This window comes from Pteropus alecto, unplaced genomic scaffold (assembly GCF_000325575.1).
Source record: "Pteropus alecto unplaced genomic scaffold, ASM32557v1 scaffold270, whole genome shotgun sequence".
NCBI classification, from domain to species: domain Eukaryota; kingdom Metazoa; phylum Chordata; class Mammalia; order Chiroptera; family Pteropodidae; genus Pteropus; species Pteropus alecto.
This window is the reverse complement of record NW_006430735.1, coordinates 4,599,166-4,622,348: the sequence shown is the minus strand read 5'-3', so window position 1 is coordinate 4,622,348 and position 23,183 is coordinate 4,599,166. Positions and strand designations below refer to the sequence as shown.

Genomic DNA, 23,183 nt, shown 5'->3' with positions numbered 1-23,183 from the left:
CAAAAGATTATTGTCTATATCAAAGAGTTCCTAAAAAGTTAACAAAGTTCAAAAGTAACTGAAAATTTAAAAAATTATGCAAATAAGTAGTTTACGGAACAAACAGGTGATCAATTATGAAACTTCAACAAGCAATCTACAAAGTTTTGAAATGAGCTATTTTTCTAGTTTCATCGAAGTGGTAAAAAAAAAAAAAAGTTCCACTAAACAGTATTAGAGAGGGAAATGGATATACAGTAGTCACCCCTTATCCTTGGGGGATATATTTCTAGACCCTTTGTGGATGCCTGAAACCATAGACAGTGACAACCCTATATATACTATGTTTTCTCCTATATATGCATGCCTATAATAAAGCTTAATTTATAAATTAATCACAGTAAGAGATTAATAATGACTAATAATAAAATAGAATAAACATTATACTGTAATAAAAGTTATGTGACTGGCTTTGGGGCATTAGTAAATAAAATAAAGGTTACTGAAACACAAGCACTGAGACACCATAACAGTTGACCTGATAACTGAGATGGCTACTAAGTGACAAATGGGCAGGTAGCAGAAACACTGGACAAAGGATTAATTCATGTCTCAAGTGGCCTTGAGTAAGATAACACAAGATTTCATCACACTACTTGGAGCTATACACAATACAAAACTTATGAATTGTTTATTTCTGGAATTTTCCATTAAATATTTTTGGACTGTGGTTACCACAGGTTACTGAAACCATGGAAAATGAAACCACAGATGGAGGAGGGACTCCTGTACTATTTATGGGAATATAAATTGATATAGCTAGTTTGGCCAGAAATATGGTACCTATTTAAATGTAAACATTTTTCACAGTAATCTACTTCTTTGCTTTTATTTTATGAATACATGTGTACAATAAAGTATATAAGAGTATCCTCCCTGCAACAATTATAGTTATTGAAAAAGATTAGAAACAACCTAGGAAAATAGGTAATTTGTGGTAATCAACATAATGAAATACTATGTAACAGCTATTAAGAATGAGATACAGAGACAGCAATAGTTCTCAAACTTGAAAGTGTATTAAAATTCACCCCGTGAGCAAGGTAAAATGCCTATTGTCTCCAACTTCAGGGATTCTGATTAGTAAACCTGACACTGTGTTTGAGAATCTTCATTTTTAATAACCCAAAATATTATAATAAAGGTGGCAACACTGGCCACTCTGAAAAACATTGGTCTGTAATAGAGTGAAAAACAATTTCTAGAATAATATGTATTCTATGACCACATTTATGTTTTAAAATAATATTTGTAGATTTGGTTATAAGTGACATATGTGTGAAAGTCAATTAGTGGAAAAAGTCTCAGAGGATATTTAAGTTCAAAACATTAGTGATCTCTGGGGAAGGGAATGATTTATTTGAGGGTAGGTAAATGAACGTGGACTTGCACACATGACTATATAAATTCTGTAGTGTTTGGCTTTTTTCGGTACCAAGAATATACTTATGTATTAGGTATATAATATTAAGAAAGTAAAACATAATAAAAAGGTAAAATACATTTTAATGTCATCAGTTAATATTTGTTTCCTAAATAAAGACTCACTTTTGTAGGATTATTATCCAATAATGTGACAAGCCAGTGGTATTTCTAAATTATTCTTAGACTACAGGAAAGGCATTCCTTTTTATTTCCCTCATTCTTACACTGCATCATCTCTGCAGTATCATAGAGTTTCCATTCAAGGAAACTGCCTCTTCACCATACCAGGCCTCATCGTCCTGACTAACATATTTAGAGGGAAAATTCTCAGGGATCAGTTTTGGCACTATTACCACAAAAGCAATGGTTAAAGCGGGGCGCACAAATGTGGGTAGTGAAAAACTGCTTCTTGTTGTGATTTCCCAATGGTAGAACACCGATGGGTAGAACAAGTGAGCCACAGTGACATTTGGGAACATAGCCTGGGTTACTAGGTCACTAGGCCTGACTGTGAGGGCTGAGGACTAATGACTTCAAGTAGGAAATACATCATGAATTTAAAGTTGACATTTCAGTGAAGTAGAAAATTAAAAGGCATTTAGTATTACAACATGCTAGCATTGCATGAAGCTAATTAGATAGCAATTACATACTCATATACAGATTTCTTGGTAACCAGAAAAAAAAGTTCTATATAATTTGCATTTTGATATCACAACATTAATTAAAACACAAAAGCCATATAATTAACATTTGACATTATAATGCATGAATCATAAATTGTCTTACTGATAGAGTTTAGCCTAAGTTATTCTTAAAAGCTTTATGGAACTAAGAATTATTTCGTCTCCAACTCAAGTTCTGACTTTCTTAAGCAAAATGACAGCAACTAGTTGACCCTTAGCAAGATTTTATAGAATCAGTTTTATAGCTAGAAGAGGGAAACAAACAATTATGTTTTTCATCTGCTTAATTTTATAGATGAGGACAAAGTCACAATATTACTAAATGATCTCTAACGCCACAAGTTCAATTTGTCATTATCCATTGCAGGTGCTCTCCCATCAATTTTCTTTCTAAAATTTCCATTACTTTTCCATATAACTCTTCTCATTTTCACCCAGGTATATGCTTTTGATTATGCAATTTACTAAAAGTCAAATAAGTCTTATCAACAAGTGAGTAATTTTATCACACACTTCAAAACTTCTACCTCCAAAATCGATCCATCCAGGAAGCCTCCTTTGACTTCAAAGATATTAAAACTTGCATTTTGTACCACAATAAACTCAAATCATTCAAGAAAAATCTTCCTTTTGTATTTATTTAGCAGGGCCTACATACATAGAAATCATATTTTCTTAACTAAAACACAAAATACATGATCTGAGCAAAATGATTTTTTCCAATGCATAAGCTTTTATAAATATTTAACTTGAAAATATTAAATAATAACAAATTACATAATCAATTGATTTTATAAACAAGAATAAAAATATATGCAATTAGAATTATCTTAGAAAATTACTAACATTCTAAAAACATTCCCCAAACTGAATCTAGAAATCTTCTGTTTAATTACTACCTTTGTGGAGGGAGGAAGACAGAAATCTTTCTGTAGCAGTTAACAACAGCTCTAGTTAAATATTTTGTTGTCATTTCACCTTAGTTAAGTTCATTTGCCTGCCAAAGGAAATGTGAGGCTACATTCGTTATATGAAATGAAGAGGTCAGAAAAGATGGCATGTCTTCACTCCTAAGACACCAAACTTGTGTAAGATGACAATACTGGTGCCCAATGTCAATGAGTGCACATGCCAGGGAATGCTCCTCCCTGCCTCATTCTTGGGACAGTACATGGACAGAAACTGAGAATAGCTTAATGGATATATTCTCCTTGGAGTTTTTCCACCAAAAAAAATAAATTAACTGGTGGGCAAATAATTAGCCTATTCAAGCTGAAGATATGGGAACTATTTTATGAAGAAAATATCATAGAATGTTCTCACAAGTAATAAAACTCCAATATACGGTTAGAGCCCCAATAGGTTGCATGGGTGACAGCGGAAAAACAAACAAACAAACAAAAACAAAACTAAAGCTAAGAATAAACACACGCAAATATCCTGATGGTTTAAACTTTTCCAAGTAGAGCATATTAATCTAAGTATAGAACACAAGATAGAAGCACTGAATTACTATAAAACTGATTCCAAAAGAAACTTTAAAACTTATCAATCATAAATGTATGTGGGGCTCAATATTCATCGCCAGACTTTTAAACTGGAATATAAACCTTTTGTTACTAAATAAAGGAATGCTAAAATTTAGACGTTGGGTATACTGAAAAGAAACAAAAATAAAATGTATACTCCAAGGAGAAAAAGCTCTTCATTATACCCTACCAAAGACATTAAATTTCCCTTTCTTTTATTTTATATAAAAATGTGTATTTTATAATAAATCTGTACGTAAATAAAACTATTAACAATAAGTCTGCACGCATAAGTCTTTAGTAATATTTTGTGTTGATTTGTCTTTACACTGGTCGTAACTTTTTTTTCTTACCAATTTGTAGACAGAATTTGATCCCCTAAATATTCCAGAGAAATTAGTACATATTATTATGCAATAATTAAATTACCATGACTGGATAACATTTTGAAACAAATAATGTATACTGCTTAGTATTTTTTATTTCGTTTTAAGTGAACTCATAAACACTTACCTGATATAGAAGGTCTTTTTGAGGCAAAGGAGGGGATCGTTCTTCATACATAGGAGGTGGCTTATGTGTGGGTGGAAGGTCAATCCTGCATTAAAAAGGTTTTAAAATGTGACTGCTACATTTAGCGAAAAAAAGAAAAAATATATATATATATACACACACACACACACACATATATATATATATATGAGGGAAAACAATCAAGGTTCTCTTGAAGTTTGAGAATATTTTCCTTATGCCAATATTTATATTAGTGTATACTGCATATTTAATTTAGCTCTTATACTTCCATTAACTGATCATAGATGGGAAAAAAAGTAAACTGGTTTTAAAGGTTCCAATGTTTACGACAATCTATTCAACTCATGTTTAAAGATGCAATTCACAGAAACTTTTTGCAAATTATTACTAAGCAATCTAATGCATGACCAATTTACTTATGTATTGCACATTTTTATATCTGACTGTACCTACCAACATTTTAAAGATAGTCAAAAGTGTATAATGAAAGATACTTTCCTCCAAAGTGTCATAAAAGTGATTTAAAAGACTATATCTTAAAATGACAATGAAAAAAAGTTTATACTGTATTTTGGAAATACTTTCTAAACTAATTTTCAAAAACATGGTCACTCTTTGAATATTCTTCATGCAAATTAAGATTTTTAATCTATAGACCACAGTAAATCTTGCAACCTGAAATAAATGAAGGAACCATTATAACCTTAGGAAATGCATTTCTTTTTTGCCAAAATGACCTAATCTATTTTTTAAAATAATATTTTCATGCATTTTAAACATTGCAGAGTTACAAAAATAGGATTAAATGTATTTTGTAGCTATCTGCATTTTAGACAAGTTTTTATATATCTTATACTTTTGAAGATCACTGGTAAGTAATTTTCGGTACTTAAGAGTAATAAATCAAACAAAAATGTTACTTATATTAAAGGATAAAGAGAATGGAAGCTTAGGGGCCAAAGAAATCATAAATTCTCTGTGGTCTAAAAACTTCTCATTGTGGGCATGAAATAATATTTTAAATAAACAGAATTCAAATAATAAATTAAGTACCTGGCTAGTACATGGATTTACTAGCCTACAAGTAAATTATGTTTTCAAAATTAGAGAAAAGCCTGAGATAATTTGGGAACTAAGATGAAGTTTATCAAATGCTAGTTGTTCTTGAAATATTAAAGAACTCCAGGCTTACATGCATTGCACTGAAAAAGTTCTTTACAGTCTTTTTAAAGTAATTACTTCCTTTCACCTTAAAAAAAATCACAGCAAATTTATAGCTCCAAGATGTCATAGGTCATTTAAGTGAGTAAACTGAGGCTCATGGAGGTGATGTGACTTGTTCATGGTCATACCACTACTTTCATCACGATAGAGCTAAGACTAACATCCAGGCACGTCTTCAACCCAGAAAGATCAGTCCTATAACTGTGCCCAATTAGAGACATACCCAAAGCATTTATGAAGACAGGAAAAATACATTATTTGAGAGCCAGCCTTATGTCCTAATATAAAAATTGTAATAACTACACAAGAAATAATGCCATTTGTGTAAAGCTTCACAGTCCATAAACAACATATCTTATTCTACTCACCACAACCATGTGCAGTAAGTGGGAAAGGTATTATTCACATTTCACAGATGAAGCAACAAAGCTGATAATGAATTAAATGAATTGGGACCTTGGTCTTTTGATTCTATAGCAAAGTGAAATTTCTGCGTTATAATTCTATCACAATGATTAGGACAAAAACCTGCTTTCTCTTTAAATAAAAAGAATGCATATTTTATGATTCACCAAAACCAAAATTCTTTAAGGAAAAAAGCTTTAAAACTCAATGCATTTATTAACTCTTGGCAGTTGAAAATTAATTTATATCTGTACATAAGACAGGCATATACAACCTGAAGAAGCAATTAAACTTTTAAGATTTTTTTAATCTATCTTTCTTCATCAAAGACCTGCATTTTTATTCAGAAGGCAAGGCAACGTAGAGTGTCATTATAATACCATTTGGAAAGGTATCTAAATGGTGAAAAAGACGTCTAACATACTTGTCTCCAGCAGCCCCTTGGCACTATGTATTTATCAAGAGGTAGTTTGAGACATTTTGATGAAACCATGGTCATCTCACAAAGAGCTAACAGTATCTTTATTTTCATCTCACTTTACATGAGTAACTGTAAAGACAGATATAAAGACTGACACATACTGAATGTTCATAGTTAAACACAGGCAAAAAGTTACCTACACTTTGTCAAGATAGGATGGTCTCTTTTTTTGAGGAGTCAGCAACACCGTCACAAAGACAGCAATGATGAAAAGGGCAAGGACAGCTCCAATTATAGCTCCGGCTATGGCTATGGAAGAGGTCTGCTTAAATGGACCATCTGAAAAGTAACAAAAATTAGGCTTTTCAAACAATTTTGAAGAGTTATTGAATTTGCATACTCTAATTTCCACAATGTACAGACTATTTGATTGAAGTATTGTTATACAACATCAAACTTAGAGGACCACAAACTTAATTTACTACTTTTTTAGCATTATGCTAACAGCCCCCTTGCTTTTACGATGTCGCCTTAGCACTCCAGTTTTGTGCTTTTTTCAAGTTATGTAAAGAATAACCCCAATCAGATATCAATGAGTGAATCTATTCTCTATGGGTAAAGAATGTCTGGAGGAGAAAAGATAAAGAAAAGGATGAAAACTTTTAAGTTCTTACTCTAAAAGGAGATAAAACAACAACAAAAAATTTTCAGTATTCTTTGATAGAGTTAACCAACAATATACACATTTACCACTTTTATTCTATTTAAATATAAAAGAAATTCTATTAAAGAAACCAAAAACCTTCAAGAGGCGAAATGTTAATAATAAAATCCCTGACTTAACAGTCAAAAAGTGACATTGTAAAACATAAAAATTTTTAGATTATTAAAATAGTAGTTATAATTTCCTTGATTCATGCACATTAAATATAAAAGTACACTTAAGATAGTGTCTCTATTACATAATTAAATCAAAATTCTTCCCTATCTCATGGCTATAGATACACTACGTCATTTCTGAATATCAATTTCTCTTTCCCAGGCTTCTCCACGAATTTTATAAGAAAAGATTTTAAGAACATATTTCACACAATTCTGAAAAATTAGGCCAACCTATTTGACTAACTCCCAAATAAAGGAATTTATTGAAATTATAATTATATATTTGCAAATATAAGTATTATGAATTTAACAAAACCAGCAATCCTTAATATGTATTATTTTGACAATTTCAGCCACATTAACTCCAATAACTAAATTTTGTTACAAAGTATCTTTCTAACCAATAAGACATTTAAGATAACATCCTATAAATGAAGATATTGCAGTTCTAACGTTAAAAAGGTCAATCAATTAGTAGTAAGGAACATAGAGCACAACAAAGCTGGGTTGGGGTAGGATAGAAGGGTTTTGGGGTCACCTAATGCTGACTCTCCTTTTGGATTCCCTATTTGGTAATAAAAAGCTCTTAGTTTTCAGTTAAACTGACACTCACATACACTCTCAATTACAATTACTGTTAGGATCCAAATGTGGCAAATTTAAATGGAATTAAAGCACTATTAGTTTCAAAATGTTTCACCTACTCACTATGTATTTCTATATAAATACATATTTATACTTTCCAACTGTTTTTTTGAAGTTGTTAAAATGTGAGTCATGTGGTACTTTAGATTGCTAAAAATAATGTTTTCTATTATAAAAATTTCTTTACCAAACTAAAAATCCTAGGTTTACTAATGGGTCATTTTATTATCAGTTTCATTCTAGACTAAAAATCTTACACCAGAGTGCTAAATAATCCATTTCAATAACTTTTCAAACACTGAATATAAAACCAGTAAAATATACATTTTTAATATAACCCGCTCAGTCATTCCAAATGTTTTCCTCTTTTGCTAATACAAGCCTGGTTTAATCTTCCTGCTGTTGCCCATTTCTCTACTCCCCACTACCTCCATCTGAATATATGCTAGATGAGAAAAAGACTTGTGACCTAAGCCAAATATTACTCTGCCGTTGTAAATATGAAAGAGATCTGTAATGACTCAGGGATAATCATCTACAATATTACTTTGCCCACCATGAAATTATAGCTTTGTATTGTCTTTAACACTAGGCAGTTGAAAACTCTTAAGGTTATGTGACCAAGCTTATTTGACCGAGGTCATATGTCTCATTATTGGCACAAATAAAATATCTCGATGTGTCAAGTATGCTTCCTATTTTACATTAGTTGTTCTAAAGTTTTCCTTTTAATGGAAATTTTTCTTTTGCTAAGGGATAAAGCAGCCCTATGATTTTTGTCCAAGTATACAGAATTTAAACTTGAGTGTTCTTGTTTGGATGATAATGGCAAAGTTAATACTATAGCCATACTTCTAAAATCATTTTTCAAAACCTCAGGTTACTTTTAATATAATTAGTCCAAATTAAGATTCTTAATGTCATCAAATCTCACATCTCCTTCAAGAAAGCTTTTCATTTAATCTTAACAATAGTACATTTGGTGGTGCTTTATAAATAACAAAACATAATCATAAACTTTTAATATTCCAAAGTAATTCCTGACTCTGAATATATACTATTTTCAATATCCTAAAGTAATTTTCAAGTCTAAATAGATACAATTTTCTAAACATTTAAATTATGGTCTACTTAACCAAATTCTCTCCCAGTAGTCTTATCATTTCTAGCTCTTGGATTCTTTAACTGAGAATTGACTGTATGTATACCATGACACTTCTTATCTTAATTAGGGCATGTTTATTTCACCTTGGTAGATTCACTTTTTAAAATTTATTTTTATTATGGCAACATTGGTTAATGAAATCCAGTAAGTTTCGGGTGTACAATTCAAAAGGCAGGCATATATATATTGCATTGTGTTCACTGCCCATAGACTTCTGTCGATTCATTCTTTATATTTATCGTCTTTTATGCACACCTCTTATTCGTATTAGAACAGGTTAGAAAGTACTGAAATGCACAACTGGAAGAAAAGCTATCTCTTACCAATTGGATAATCTACTCTATATAGGTAAGTTGATATGTCAAATACATATAAACATGTGGGATATGTTTCATATTTCCTTTTCTGACTCTTCTAATTGAGAAAAAAGAATATATTTAAGGGTATTAACAGGTGAACATTAGTATGAAATGCAAAAGAAGAGATAAAATTTCTTACATTAGAGTCAAAGAATTTTGGTGAAAATTGAGAATTTAGCCCCAACACTGCCTCTTCCACATCCATGCCCACATAATCTATATATATTCCAACAAAATCACTACAATGGAAAAAAAAATTAAGTATGCAAACATATAAAAATGTGGCATTTTAAAACATTAAGCTAGATTATTGAGTGAATGACATGAAGTATCATTATCATCACCTAAGGAGATGGTCTAAATCTAATAATATGTGTACAATAAGCAAAACACAAAAAGACAAAAGCGTTAAAATATTTAGCATTAAAGGACTGGTGTATTTCTCAAAAGAATAGCTTCCTGTTATTATAGCAGCTATATTAACCCATATACACTGGGAATTCACCTCCAAAAATAGAAAAATAGTATTCCCCAATACAACAAAAGAATACTGCCCATAATTAAAAATATCATGCATATGTCTTATGAGGAAAATATTCAAAAATCAGTTACAAAGCATACCAAAAAAATTAATACGGTTATAACTTTCATTACTTTTTGAAAAAAACATATATATATAATTTTAAATTGAATTAAAGTTTGACTTTATTACTCTGACACAAATAAAAAATGTGAAAGCTATTCAAACATGTGCTACAAAATTCACATCTGAAACTGAGGGATGACAATATTTTTAAAAATTATAAATACTATTCTATACACTAAAATACTTTACGGCAATTTGCTAAAACCATGTAAAATGGTGAGTATAGAAATCTGCAGTTCCTTTTCACACTTACATTCAAATAGCAAGTCCTAACAAGAAAACATTAAGTTCATCTCTTTCCTTCTTGATTCCCTTCACCAAAACTTCAGTGATGTCATCACAAATCACAGGGTAATGTGATACCCTACAGACTTATCTTCCCACATTTTAGTTGCACTCATAATACATATCGCTGTATTGCCAAATTTTCTGCATAATGCCATTCTTTTATTTTTCAATAGTTCCTTTTAATGCTTATCCTTTCAATATGGCATTTAAGTCTTTATATCCACCCAAATATTTATTTCACTACATTTTAATAAAAGTCCTCTATTTGGGTCAGGTCAGTCTCCTCAGCATTTGATACAAGTTACCTATAGTAACCTAACACATGACAGGCCTTATTCTAAGTGCTAGAAACACAGGATGTTTTACGTAGCTCCTGTCCTCACAATAGAACAAAATCCCTAAAGTGGAGTGTCACAGAATCCATAAATCTATTTTCTAACGAAGTTAGAAAAAGAGATTATCACATCTAAAATAAGTAGGGGGACAGGACATTTAATAAAAATAAATGTTGTACTAGTATATAATACATGGATAGCACTCATTTGGTCCATTTGTCAGATGTTCACCTGTCACACAGGGTATCCATAATATCCTATGGGAAATGTGGAGTGGAATAGTTCCAGAATTAAGCTGAATAGTTACACCTTCTCTTAGTTGTTCTCTCTTAGCAGAGGGAGCATCCTGTGACAAATTGTGATGAGAGCTCAGCTGAATAACTTATCTAGACTTAACCAATAGTCAAAATGTAAAGGAAGAGTGACATGGGTGCCCTGTGACAGGTGAACATCTGATACATGGACCAAGTGAGACTAATAGTGCTAATTCATGTTATATACTAGTAACCATTTATTCCTAATAAACATCATTCCTGCAAAGAATTGGCAAAAGATAACACCCATAATATAGGCACAAATAACAACACCACCCAAAAACTGTCAACGCAAATATGTTACTCTTAATACACAAATTTTATCAGTTACATTCTGGCATGGCAATCTAATCAGATATGACAAATCAACCAAGAAAATCAATTTTATTAGACCAAATAAAATAGAAATTTACATTCTCTCTTAACAGTAAACCTCACACTAAACCCACTGTGCCGAAATATTAGCTAATGTGAGGGGTGATGATATTATTGCACTTAGCATGACAATGAAAATACAAACATCTTGAACATGAAGACAAGCTCTAAAATCAGCAGTTGGAATGAAAACCATTGAGGTCCCCAACAATATACTTCTTTCATTTCAATCTACTATTTTTTTGAGAGGTAGCATTTTAGCTATCAGACCTAAAAACCAAGTATTAGAGTATATTGAACATGGAATCACACCTTTGAACCACTGAATCAAAAAATATAAAACCAAGATTAGAAAAATAAATGAAGCACATTCAATCATGTATTTTTTACATTATTTTTTACCACATTTTATTAAAATGCTTTAGTGAAAAAAAAGTTAACTTTTAAAATGAAGCACATTGTTTCCCCAAATATTGCATTAGTGAAAAAATTAATATTTTAAAATATTTCATCAGATATCAAAATTTCCATTTTTGAATATCTTATAATGCAGAGCAAATTTCTATAGTAGCACATATAATTTATAAACTTATACATATAAATATATATGCTAATTTTTGGCCAACAGAAAGAAGTTTGAGACCACTGATCTAGAGAAGATAGGTAAAAACTAAAATAATGAAGTTATGATAGATATGTTGATATAAAAGAATATGGGCAGCAGTTATTAATTCTAAAGGGGAAAGTTTCATAAAGCTATCATTTAAACAGGACCTTGAAAATGGATGGATTTCCCAATGTAGAAAAGGGAAGAAAGAGATTTCATAAAGACAGCGGCATGGACATCATTATTCATCATCAAAGAACATGGTATGGTAAAAGAATAGTTAATAGACCTAGATATTAAGTAGATTCCCTGTTAGGCTTTGAGCATCAAATGGCTGCTAATAGCAAAAGAAAAGCAGGCATTATGTGCCTTCTGATAGAAGTAATCTTGCCTCGCAAATTAAACTTTAATCTTATCAAAGCTCTAGATCTGTCAATTATATAGAAAATAAAGAGGTGCAATTGGTACAATCCAAACTAGGAAATTGTAGGACAAACGAAGTCATTCTTTCAAAAAATTGCAAGGGGAAAATGAGGGAATAAGAGATTGGCATGTGGAGATTAAAAGACAGTTCCACCAAGTACAATGTATGGGTCATATGTGTATACTAATTAAAACTGCAAAAATATGTGATTAGGTATTTGAACTCTCACTGGATATTTGATATTAAGAAATTCTCTGGTGTAATACTGAATCTGTGGTTACTTTTTCTAAGTGTTCCTTTTAGAAAAAGGAACTACATACTGATATATTTACAGATTAACTAATGGCAGGAGGGATTACATGGGTAGTTTAAATCAAACAAGATTGACCATGAATTGATCACTTGAAGTAGGTACATGAAGGTTCACTGCATTATTTTATCCTACTTTTGTATAACTTTACATAAAAAAATATTTTTTAAAAAGGAAGGCTAAGGCCTCTATATCTAGTTACCTCTGGCTTTTAAATCAAACCATCCTTTAAAGTCTAGGTTTTCCCTGAGATATTTCTATGAATTAGGTATCATGTCTATATAGAAATATTATGCATTTAAGCAAATTAGTATTTTAAAGTTATTCTCTTAAAGTCACTTCCACTCTGCATCATCCATAGCACCCATCCAGAATAAACAGCAGCTATTAACTAAAAGGCATACCAAAATTAAATCGAGTTTTATCCATATGAATTGAAATGAACATGGTAACTATTACCAAAGTTCAAGAAAATAAATGACCTCTGAGGGTATATACAGAAAAATCTTTTCTAATCAATATTTGGTTTCTAGCTCTTGATGGAAATTTATCACTACCAAAAAAAAAAAAAAAAGTACAACTTACTGGAATAGAAAACAGAAAGCATTTTAAAAACATAGAAAAATTTTATACTGTGTACACTATTACAAAGATTCTTGCATACATGAATTTTTGATAGAGAAATAAAACCTAATTCAGAAAACAAATCTAATTCAGTCAAAATGTATGTTATTAAAAAAACTGCTGCTTGTTCTAAAATAAAGTTTAGAAAAAAATGTATTATAATTTTAAACATCAGGTCATCAGTTAGAAAACAGGAAGGTGATTACAATTAGAAACAATGGCATTTCAAACCAAAGTAGCTCACAAGCAATAAGTGAAAAACACTAAATGTCAACTTATATAATAATCTTATGAAATGTGTTAATTCCAAACTGAAAGTCAGTCTATAAAATGTGACTTATCTCAAAGTCATATCGTAAACATTTAAAGACTGCTAGAGCTAGGAAACAAGATAATTCATAATTCTGGAGAATGTTATTCATGATGTATAAACATGAGATGGAAATTAAATAATTAAAAGCAAAGTTTATAATAGCTAACATACCAACTTAAATGCTCCCTTGAACTGAACTGAACTTAACTGATATAGCCTTATTTGGGAAAAGAAACAAAACAGGTGTTTAAATCTCACAAAACATCATTAAAGGGAAACGAGGTTACACACACACACACACACCCCTCCTCTCACTCCAGCAAATATAATAAGGACAAAGAAGGTAATACAGAGCCATAGGCTTGTTATAGAAATGTGCCTCTAAAGAATTTAAAAATAACTTTTAAAGATTTGTTGCATGGCTATTGGGCCTATCATCTAATAAGTAACTTGGAAAAAAAAAAGGAGAAAAAAATTACTGGTACAAATTAAAATTCAATCAAACCCAATACACCAAAAATTGAGAAAGAAACTTCTTTTGGATGATACTTTTCTAATCAACAAGTAAATAGAAAAAACAATCTTTAATTCATTCCCCTATTAGAATTAAAAATTCAATTTGGGCACTTCTTTTCTTGTATTTTACATTGATTACTTCTACATATCACAACTTTTTACTTGTTCATATATTTTGTTTTTGTAGTAGTTACCAAAACCCACTCAAATTAGATGTTTTTACATATAAATTTCTACATTAATCTGTTTTTACACTTATACATTGTACTTCCTAGAGCCCCTTATGCTGAACATTTAGCCAGCATTATCTTTATAAAACTTTCCTATATATGACTATCAGAAGCAATTTTAAATAAGTAGAACTTACTACTGAAAACCTTAATCGTTTTAGACTTATCAAATAGAAACTTTTTAGGTACATGGTAAAATACTAAGTCTTTCAACTATAAAGTACTTCTCAAACATCACTTTCTAAAGTTAACCCTAAGCCTATTAAAGTTTCAATGTATTTTAATAAAAATGGCAGGAAAAAATAAGAGCTGCATTCATCTCCATTATATTATTGAAATATTTTAACCAGTGTGAAGCTAAAATGAATACAAAAATAAAATACCAATTCAAAAACTATGAAATAAATAAATATAAACATGGCCAAAACATTCTTTCATCTTTTCTGAGAGGATTTTCATATATTCTTATCAATTAGCTGTGTACATCACTGATATTCAAACATTAATTTAACAAAAGTGTTTATTTTATACAACTATTCATGTTTATAAACAAGTCTCTATGTAAACATACATAAAGCTCAAATAAACAGTGTAATGCTTCAGAAAGTCTTAAGCATTAGTATCAGAGTCTTAAAATTTTGAAATCTTTTAGTTTGCCAAATAATTTGGATTAAGAATACAGAATATATCAAATACTCACTTGCAGTTTTCCATGTCACCCTCTCCAGCCAAACACAAAGCAACACACACACACACAAAACCCTAACTGCACAATGGCCACAATATAATAGGAAGTTCATAATCACCAGATATTTTTATTTTTGAATTGCCGGTTTTGAAATACATTGCTAATTCCCTTCAAATTATACTCAAGTTGAGATTGTCAGTACTGTAAATGTGATTGCTCAGATTCATATAGCATTGCAAATCATTGTTTTAAAGGTGAAATTTTGTTTTAAAAAGCCACAAATTTACATTTTCCATGGTAAGAAACTTTAGATCCATCTTTCCTGTGGCCTTATCAGTGTTGATTAAAAAAAAAAAAAAAAGTCACTTCAATCACACAGTACTAATCAAGAAAGTTTTTCTTCCAATGACTTGGACCAAAGAGTCTTAATATTTGTGTATCAATGGTTAATTATACTTAAAACCAGATATTTTAAACAAGGTATCAGTAAACTTAACTGTATCCTTAACTGACAGCACAGCCTTATATTGTTTGAGAAGAAATATAAAGTAGGTTTTTAATTTCCAGAATATACTGCTAGTTAAAATAAAGAAAACTGGGTTATAATCATTTGGAATAAAACCTTCACTACTTGCAAAATTGTATGAACATGTTGTAACTTTGCATTATAAAACCTTTTTTTTAGATTTGACAAGAATTGGGAGGACAGTAATTGGGAGGGTAAAAAACGTACCTGCTTTGCTTTTTTATTAACAAAATATTTATTTAATTTATGATTCTCCTACTAACTTCCACTTCAAATCCCTGGCAAAATACCTAAGGCAATTCTATACAGTCCTTTTTTCAAATGAATCAACAGACAAATGTATTCTTTGGGCTTCAAAGTAGTTGTTATTACAGGACTCCATTGTGAAAGCAATTTACCTCACAAAGAAAATCCACATCTGAAGATTTAGGTAACATTTTTTTCCCAAGATACATGATTTCTGGAAAGAATATACTTAATGAATTATGTAACAAAAATGAAACAATAAAAAACCTCATGATGTTTCCAGTTTTAATTGGAAAAAACAAAAATCTTGAAATACATACAGTTAGGAGAAAAAAAGAGATGGTTTGCCAGTATCCATCAGCAAGTGTTAAGTGACTGGTTCTATAACTCAGATTTTTCTTGTTAAATCTCAAATTTCCAAGTTTATTCTAATTTTTTTTCTGTATATTTACCCGTCTGAACAAAATCAATATCAAATGACTAAAATAACATGGTCTAGAATATTCTTTGTATAGATTCTTGGCTGAAATATCTCATTTCTAAAACTGGCATGCCAATGATAGTTTACCCATATTTATCCATACACTGAAATACCCTCTCTGTATTATATTTAACTGTGTCCCATCTTTTCATTATTATTCTTATATTCAAAACATAAAGCATTAAAACAAAACTACTACCTACTGTACCAAAATCCATGTTCACATAACTACATAAGAATTATCCTCCAGAGATGAAAAACATTATAATAATTATGGTGTTTAAAAGGCATGTTTTTATTACGCCTGTATGTATTTTGGACAAAAATATTGAGCAGCTAATTATGTTCTTCCACACATCGCGTTCACTGAGTTTACTACCACAGCTTTAGTGCAACAAAATATCTTTGAAAAGCCACTCTACAGTAATTACAGAAAGGCTCATTAAAATGCAGAGGTAAAGATTTCATTTGTATAGAAACTTAGAAAATAATGTTTGAAAAGAAAAGTGTTTTATCAGGCTGAATTTTTTTTATATACTAAAAATATATATATAAACATTTCTTGAATTAGTTTTACAGTCAATTTTGATGTCTCATGTAGTGGTGATAAATTTTGAGAGGTATATGACTGACAAAACATTATACTTGAGATTATAATCTTAGATAAACTTTTAATACACAATGCCAAGTTATTTCCTTTTGTTAATTTTTATATAAAAAAGTCATACATTTTATGTTGACATTTCTTCTTACCTGTGTGCCTCAGACCAATAAAGTACTCTGCATTAAAATTTAAATCTTGAGACAGTAGTACAGCATTGAAAAAAAAATTGTAAAGCAGCTCAGATACATTGAACCCAGATTTTACATTTTCATTTGTCAAATTAGAATATAAAAAGTAAGCTTGAAAATCAAGTTGAAAAAGCTTATTCTTCCTCAAGAAAAAGTATGAACAATCTGAAAATGATCAACTAGTATGAATGAAACATTGTACATAGTTAAGTCACATTTAGTGGTTGCTAAACATACCACTCCCTCCTGGAAATTACGGAACCATCTACATGTGAAACTAAGTCATCTTCATTTTCATCATAATGTTCATCACTGACGAACTTCATTCCCATTTTTAGATCTTCGTAATAATCCATTGGTCTTTCAAACCTACTGAGATTTTCTACATTGTTCCACTGCGTTTTTTCAGGCTCTTCTAAATAGTCTTTCCGTATTAGATTGTTCACTGGATTTTTGTTTTCTTTTTTTACACTGTCTGGGTAAGAATCAAGCTCATCTTGTTGAAGAACATCTATTTGTGATTCTTTTTGCATATCTGATGGTGGAATGTAGTTCTTGGCAAAGTAATCTCCACGAAACGTCCGTCTTCTCCTATAGCAGAATATTCCAGCCAAAACACTTACAAGTATTACGAAGAGAGCCCCACCCACTACACTAGCAATGATTGTACCAATTGTATCATCCTTAATTGTTGCCAAAGTTGACAATGGGAAGGGCAATTTTTTGGGTTCTGTTGCTAGATCCTCGATGTCAGCAGTTGAGGGATGCCACTGAATTGTAGGCTGAAGGGTGGTAGTAGTAGGAGGATCTAATGGAAACAGTAAAGATAGACAAGACACAGAAAGGCAAAGAATGTCAATGAAGGCTGATTCAGCAGCAAGTTGAAAAGACAGAACAGTTAATGAATAATATAATATATTCATAGTAACAATAGTTTTTCATTCTTAGATTTAAAATTAGAATGTCATGGTACTTATATTTTTAAAAAATAACAAAACTGACACTTAGTCAGTCACCAATAATGTAAAAGGAATTAAAAATTATCTCTGGTGTAAACCTTAAATTATGCTATTCAAAAATTAAGCATGATATTGTACTCAAAGAAATACACTGTGTGTTTGTGTGTGTGTGTGTGTGTGTGTGTGTTTTAAATGACGAGCATTACTTAAGTGTCCTGTGTGTGTGTGTGTATGTGTGTGTGTGTGTTTTAAATGAAGAGCATTACTTAAGTGTCCAATGTACAGCTGGCTTAAGAATTATCATACCAAAAAATTAAAATAATTCAAATGTACAATTTCTTAGCCAGTATCACAAAGAAATAAATGAAATAATGGAAAATTAAAGTATGTTTTCTTAATATCCATTTTTATCTAATATAGTTTTTTTGTAAGATCTGAATTTATCTATAAAAGAATGAAAAACTATAGAATCTTGGTAAGTGGCCATAGTATAAGCTGTTGGTTTAATAATTCTCTCAAAAATATTTTTCTTAAACAAAGAGAATTCTTCAATTTTTAAAGAGGACATATGTAGTATATATCATTATTTAGTAATTAAAAAAATAAAAAGCATGTTTAAACAGTGTTCACCAAATGGGCTATTATCAAATGAGACTAATAGACAATGACAAAGTAAAAACATGTTATAAACTATAAAATATTATAAAAATGTCATCATCATGTCTATACCCCATGGGTAAAATATGTGAACATTTAGGAAATTGAGGGACTTCAACCAAATCTGCAAAATTTAATGTGACATTACTTTAGGATGTAGTCTCAAAAAGAGTAGCTAATATTTTAGAGAGAACATTCTAATATTTAAATATTAGATGCAAATGGTCCTGTGCACTGCAATTAGATTACAGAGTAAATAGCCATTAATATTAAAAAGCAACTAAACATAAACAGTAAAAATTAAAGATTGGTTAATTATCAATTAAGTGGTATTTGTAGGTCATGTTACACAAAACTCTAGAGTTTGAAGAACAAATGAGGTAAAAATCTTGAATTTCTTCACTGATAAAAATAAGTGACTCAAATGGTAATCTCCTATAATTAAATTTTAAATGAGTGGTATTGATACAGCTTTTGAAAAATGATTGTTAGAAGAGTACTAAATCTACATGGGATAAGTTATTCTAAAATTACAAGCTAAAGAAAAATACTTACAGAAACGGGTTTCATCACGGAATGCCATATGTATAGAACGTGGTAAAAATTTAGCAAGTACAGTATAAAATTTAATAAGTACAGTACAACTAATTTCCTATGAGTTTAAACCAATATAATAGGCAATCCTGTAAAGCATCTTGAAGTGAGTATTAGTTATCATACTATATGCAAGTGAGTCAAAGGAAGAGTTTTAATTTGTGAGAATATGTTTGCTAGCTGAACAAATTTAATGAAAAAAAAAAAAAGTTGTGGAATTGTAGGATCATTTCTATTATTATAGTAAAACCTCATATAATTCAACTTCACAGAATCAAGGTATTTAAAAAATAGACTGAAAATTAATAATTTATAAGACAACTCATGTATTTTCTGAGGGGGAGAAGACTAATGAAAAAGTCAAATTTTAAGTGTTAAATGTCATCTTTACAGAGAGCCCCAAAGGAAAAGTATTACGATAAACTTGCATCGTAATACTTTTAAACAAAAGTACAAATCACCTAAGTAATTATTTATAATCTACACATTTTTGTGTACATAAAATTTTAAGTTTTTAATAGCTCCTAATGAAATGCTATTTTTCTCAGAACACTGTATACAAATGAGTTCTCAAAAAGTATAAGATATATAACTAAACATTTTTGCCAAGTGTCCTAAAAGAAAAAAATCACTGACATTTCTATTTGCAATATTCTTTATGCAAACACAGATGGATATCTGCCTAAGAAAGAATTAACAAAATACACCTTTCAGAAAATCTAACTAAAAAAAGAGTATCCTCAAAAAAACCTATTTAAAATTCTTGTTATTTGTCAGCAAGAAACTTTTTAATTTACCACCCTCTCCTCAACCAGTGTTAAACATAGCATAGCCTCAATATTAATATGATTCTATGAAAGAGGGACTACTGTTAATACTTTTTTTTGTATTTTAAGCAATGGATGTATGACAATGCATATAAGAATTTATTCATGTTTTCTAATGCCTTCCCTCATCTAAGATAATTACAGCGAGAATCACAATTTGTGTAAGGAGGCAGAGCTAGTATTTTGTAATCACTAACAGCTGCTTATTTATCATGATTTAAAATCTTTCCCCACAACATTCCTTGATTTTTCAGTTAGACATTTTTTTTTAATATTCTTTGCTGGACATGTGATAAATGAGCATATAACAAATGTAATGAACTAGTAGACTGAATTCTCCACACCTAAATAAAGAACTTCTTAAGTTTCTTTTTCAAATTAATGATTTCTGCCAATTAAGAAAATAGTCCAGTAATACCGCTGTAGCTTTAAAGTATATTTTAGCATAATAATTACTGTTAAAAAATTAAATTGAGCTTTTTCTTTTAGACTTTATATGAATTGTCTAAATAAACAAAATCTATGAATTTTAAAGTTCAAAGATTGCAAAGAATGTGTGGATTCTTAAGTTTGATAATGTCTGGATCCTAAAATCAGTATGGTTTGAAAGTCAAGATTTGCATAGGAATATGCCTTGAGTTTTAGTTATGAGGGAACTTATGAGATATATAACATTTTGGTTCCTGTTCTCAAAGAGAAGAGGTAATGGGAAGAATGAGCCAAAAACAACTAGAAAAACACAATTTTAAGCAGTCAATATTGAACAAAGTGCCACTATACTCCCATGAGTAATAACTGAAGTCAAATATTACAATCTTGAATCACTGCTTGTCCAAAATCTTATGCTTCTCAATGTGGGAAAATGTATAATAAAATTATGAACAATTTCTCTCAGAGCTGCTAACACTACTCTGTTCTGAGTAGAACTTTTAGTTTCTGGTCATCAGATACATTCTTTTTACAAATATTTTAAAAAAATCATTTCTGAAATTTTTAAAATCAATTTTAATAGAGGTAAAAAAATTTTCCTGGAGCAAAAAGGGGTACGTATAACTTACAATGAAAAAGATTAAATGTCTGATCATTTACTCCATGTGAATTATGACCTTTTATTCTGATAAAAAACCTACTAGGCTTTACTAGTCATTTTAGAAAGGCAATATTTTACCTAAGATATTTGCTCCAAGAAGCTTCAGAGGAGTTAACTAAACTTAGTATAGTATACTGTATTAAAGACTCTGAAAAGTAAAATCTAATTCTTGGTGATTACTTGAAGAAAACCATTTCATATAATACTATCTTTTTCTAAAGTCCTTAGTAGTAATTAATGGTGATTTTTCAAATTTACTCAAAATGATTTCCCTTCTCATAAGACTTAGTAGAGGATGATCAAAAATGTGTAAAGTTTATCACTAGTGTTACATTAGATACCTTGTCAAAGAAAATAGGTTACATAAAAGCCGATTTGGGATTTTAAATATTTTCCTGATTGTGTTCTTCTCAAATTTATTCATCCATGCAACAAAAGTTTACTGAACACCAGTATGTGCTAAATATTACTGTAGATAATGAGACTATAGTAGTGATTAAAGCAGATAAAAATCTTACCCTCTTAGGATTTGTGTTCTAGTTGGGATAAAGAGAGACAAGAATATAAGTAAAGTATGTAGTGTCATATGGCAACAAGTACGGTAAAGAAAAATAAGGCAGAGAGGGAAGACAGAACATAGGAATGAGAAGAGAGAAGTTTCAGTTTTAAATATAGTCATGAAAGTAATATTTGAGCGAAGACCTAAAGGAAAAGAGAAAAAGAGCTATGAGGGTATTTGATGAGCACTCAAGGCTGTTCAAACAGCAAATGCAAAGACTATGAGGAAGAAATATTCCTGTTGTTTGCAAAGAACATCAAGAAGGCGTGTGAATGAAATCAAGTGAGCAAGGGATATAATAAGAGATGAGGTCAGAGAGATAATCTAGAACGTGTACAGAATCATAAGTCACTGTAAAGATTTCATTTTCATTGTAAGTAAAATGGGAAGTCCACGGAAGGTTTGGATGAGAGGAGTGACATGATCTGACATGCCCTTTAAAAGGATCATTCTGGCTGTTTATTTGATAACTGATTGAAAGTAGGAAGATTAAATGGCTGTTCTAATAGTGAAGTAAGAGCTGATGGCTTAAACCAGAATATTAGAAGTGGAGAACTGGTAAGGTTCTGTGTATAACATAATGGGAGAGCTGACATCAATTTATTAATGAATTGGGTGGGGTATGAGAAAAAAATCATAATCAAGGGTAAGTATTAAGGATTATACTCTCAGAAAATGTAAGGGTGGAGTCACTGATAACTGAAAGGAAAAAGACTATTGGAGGAAGAGGTTTAGTGGCAAGGGGCAGGAGAAAAATCAGGATCTTCGTTTTGAATGTGAAATTATAAATGCCTATTTACACTTCTACATAGGATTAATGATCATAAACAGGCAGTTGGACGCACAAGTCAGGGATACTAGGGAAGTGGATCCAGGATGCCAGAAGACGTGAATTTAGGATATCGCCAATGGAATCAGTATATATAAGAATGCCCAAATTAAATCTGGATATTTAAACGACATAATTATAACACATTGAGCCTAAGATTTACAAGTAATATCCCATATCAAATTTTGTACAACAGAAACAAAAAGTAAGCAATTCTTAAGTAAATACATTTTAAATATGAATTTCCTGGTCAGGGAAAAAACGGCATGGTTGGTTGACAGAGGCTTTGTTCATCCCTCTTGTGACCATATCAAAGTTGAGACAGAAACACAGAGCAAATAGCAATCAGAGTCATCTGGGATCTAGATGAACAGAAGCCCTATAACTAGGGAGAGAAATAAGCAATCAACCTGCAATGGTAGAAGGTAAGAGTGGGCAAAGATGCAAGGCTGCCCCATCCAGAGCAGTTAAGTGGGACAGAGGCTACTGCAGCTGCAGCTGGATGTCTCTTAAAGGGGCCATGTCTGTCACTTTCGCAGTGACAGACTTGCTCGCTCTGAGTATCAGCACCAGGTTGACTGCTTAGGGGGCACCAGGGACTCATAGAGGGATACTGAGGTGTTGGAGCAAGGGCCAGAG

At 30.8% G+C, this 23,183-nt stretch overlaps 1 protein-coding gene across 1 annotated transcript in view; it reads right to left on the bottom strand.

Annotated features, from left to right (window-relative positions):
- Positions 1-23,183, bottom strand: part of NECTIN3 (nectin cell adhesion molecule 3) — a 104,512-nt gene that overhangs the window by 31,754 nt on the left and 49,575 nt on the right. The window contains exons 7-8 of the mRNA XM_025051420.1: positions 6,464-6,602; positions 4,193-4,277 (exon numbers count right to left, since the gene is read on the bottom strand). Coding sequence (XP_024907188.1) covers positions 4,193-4,277; positions 6,464-6,602 — 224 coding nt within the window. The remainder of the gene's footprint in view (positions 1-4,192; positions 4,278-6,463; positions 6,603-23,183) is intronic.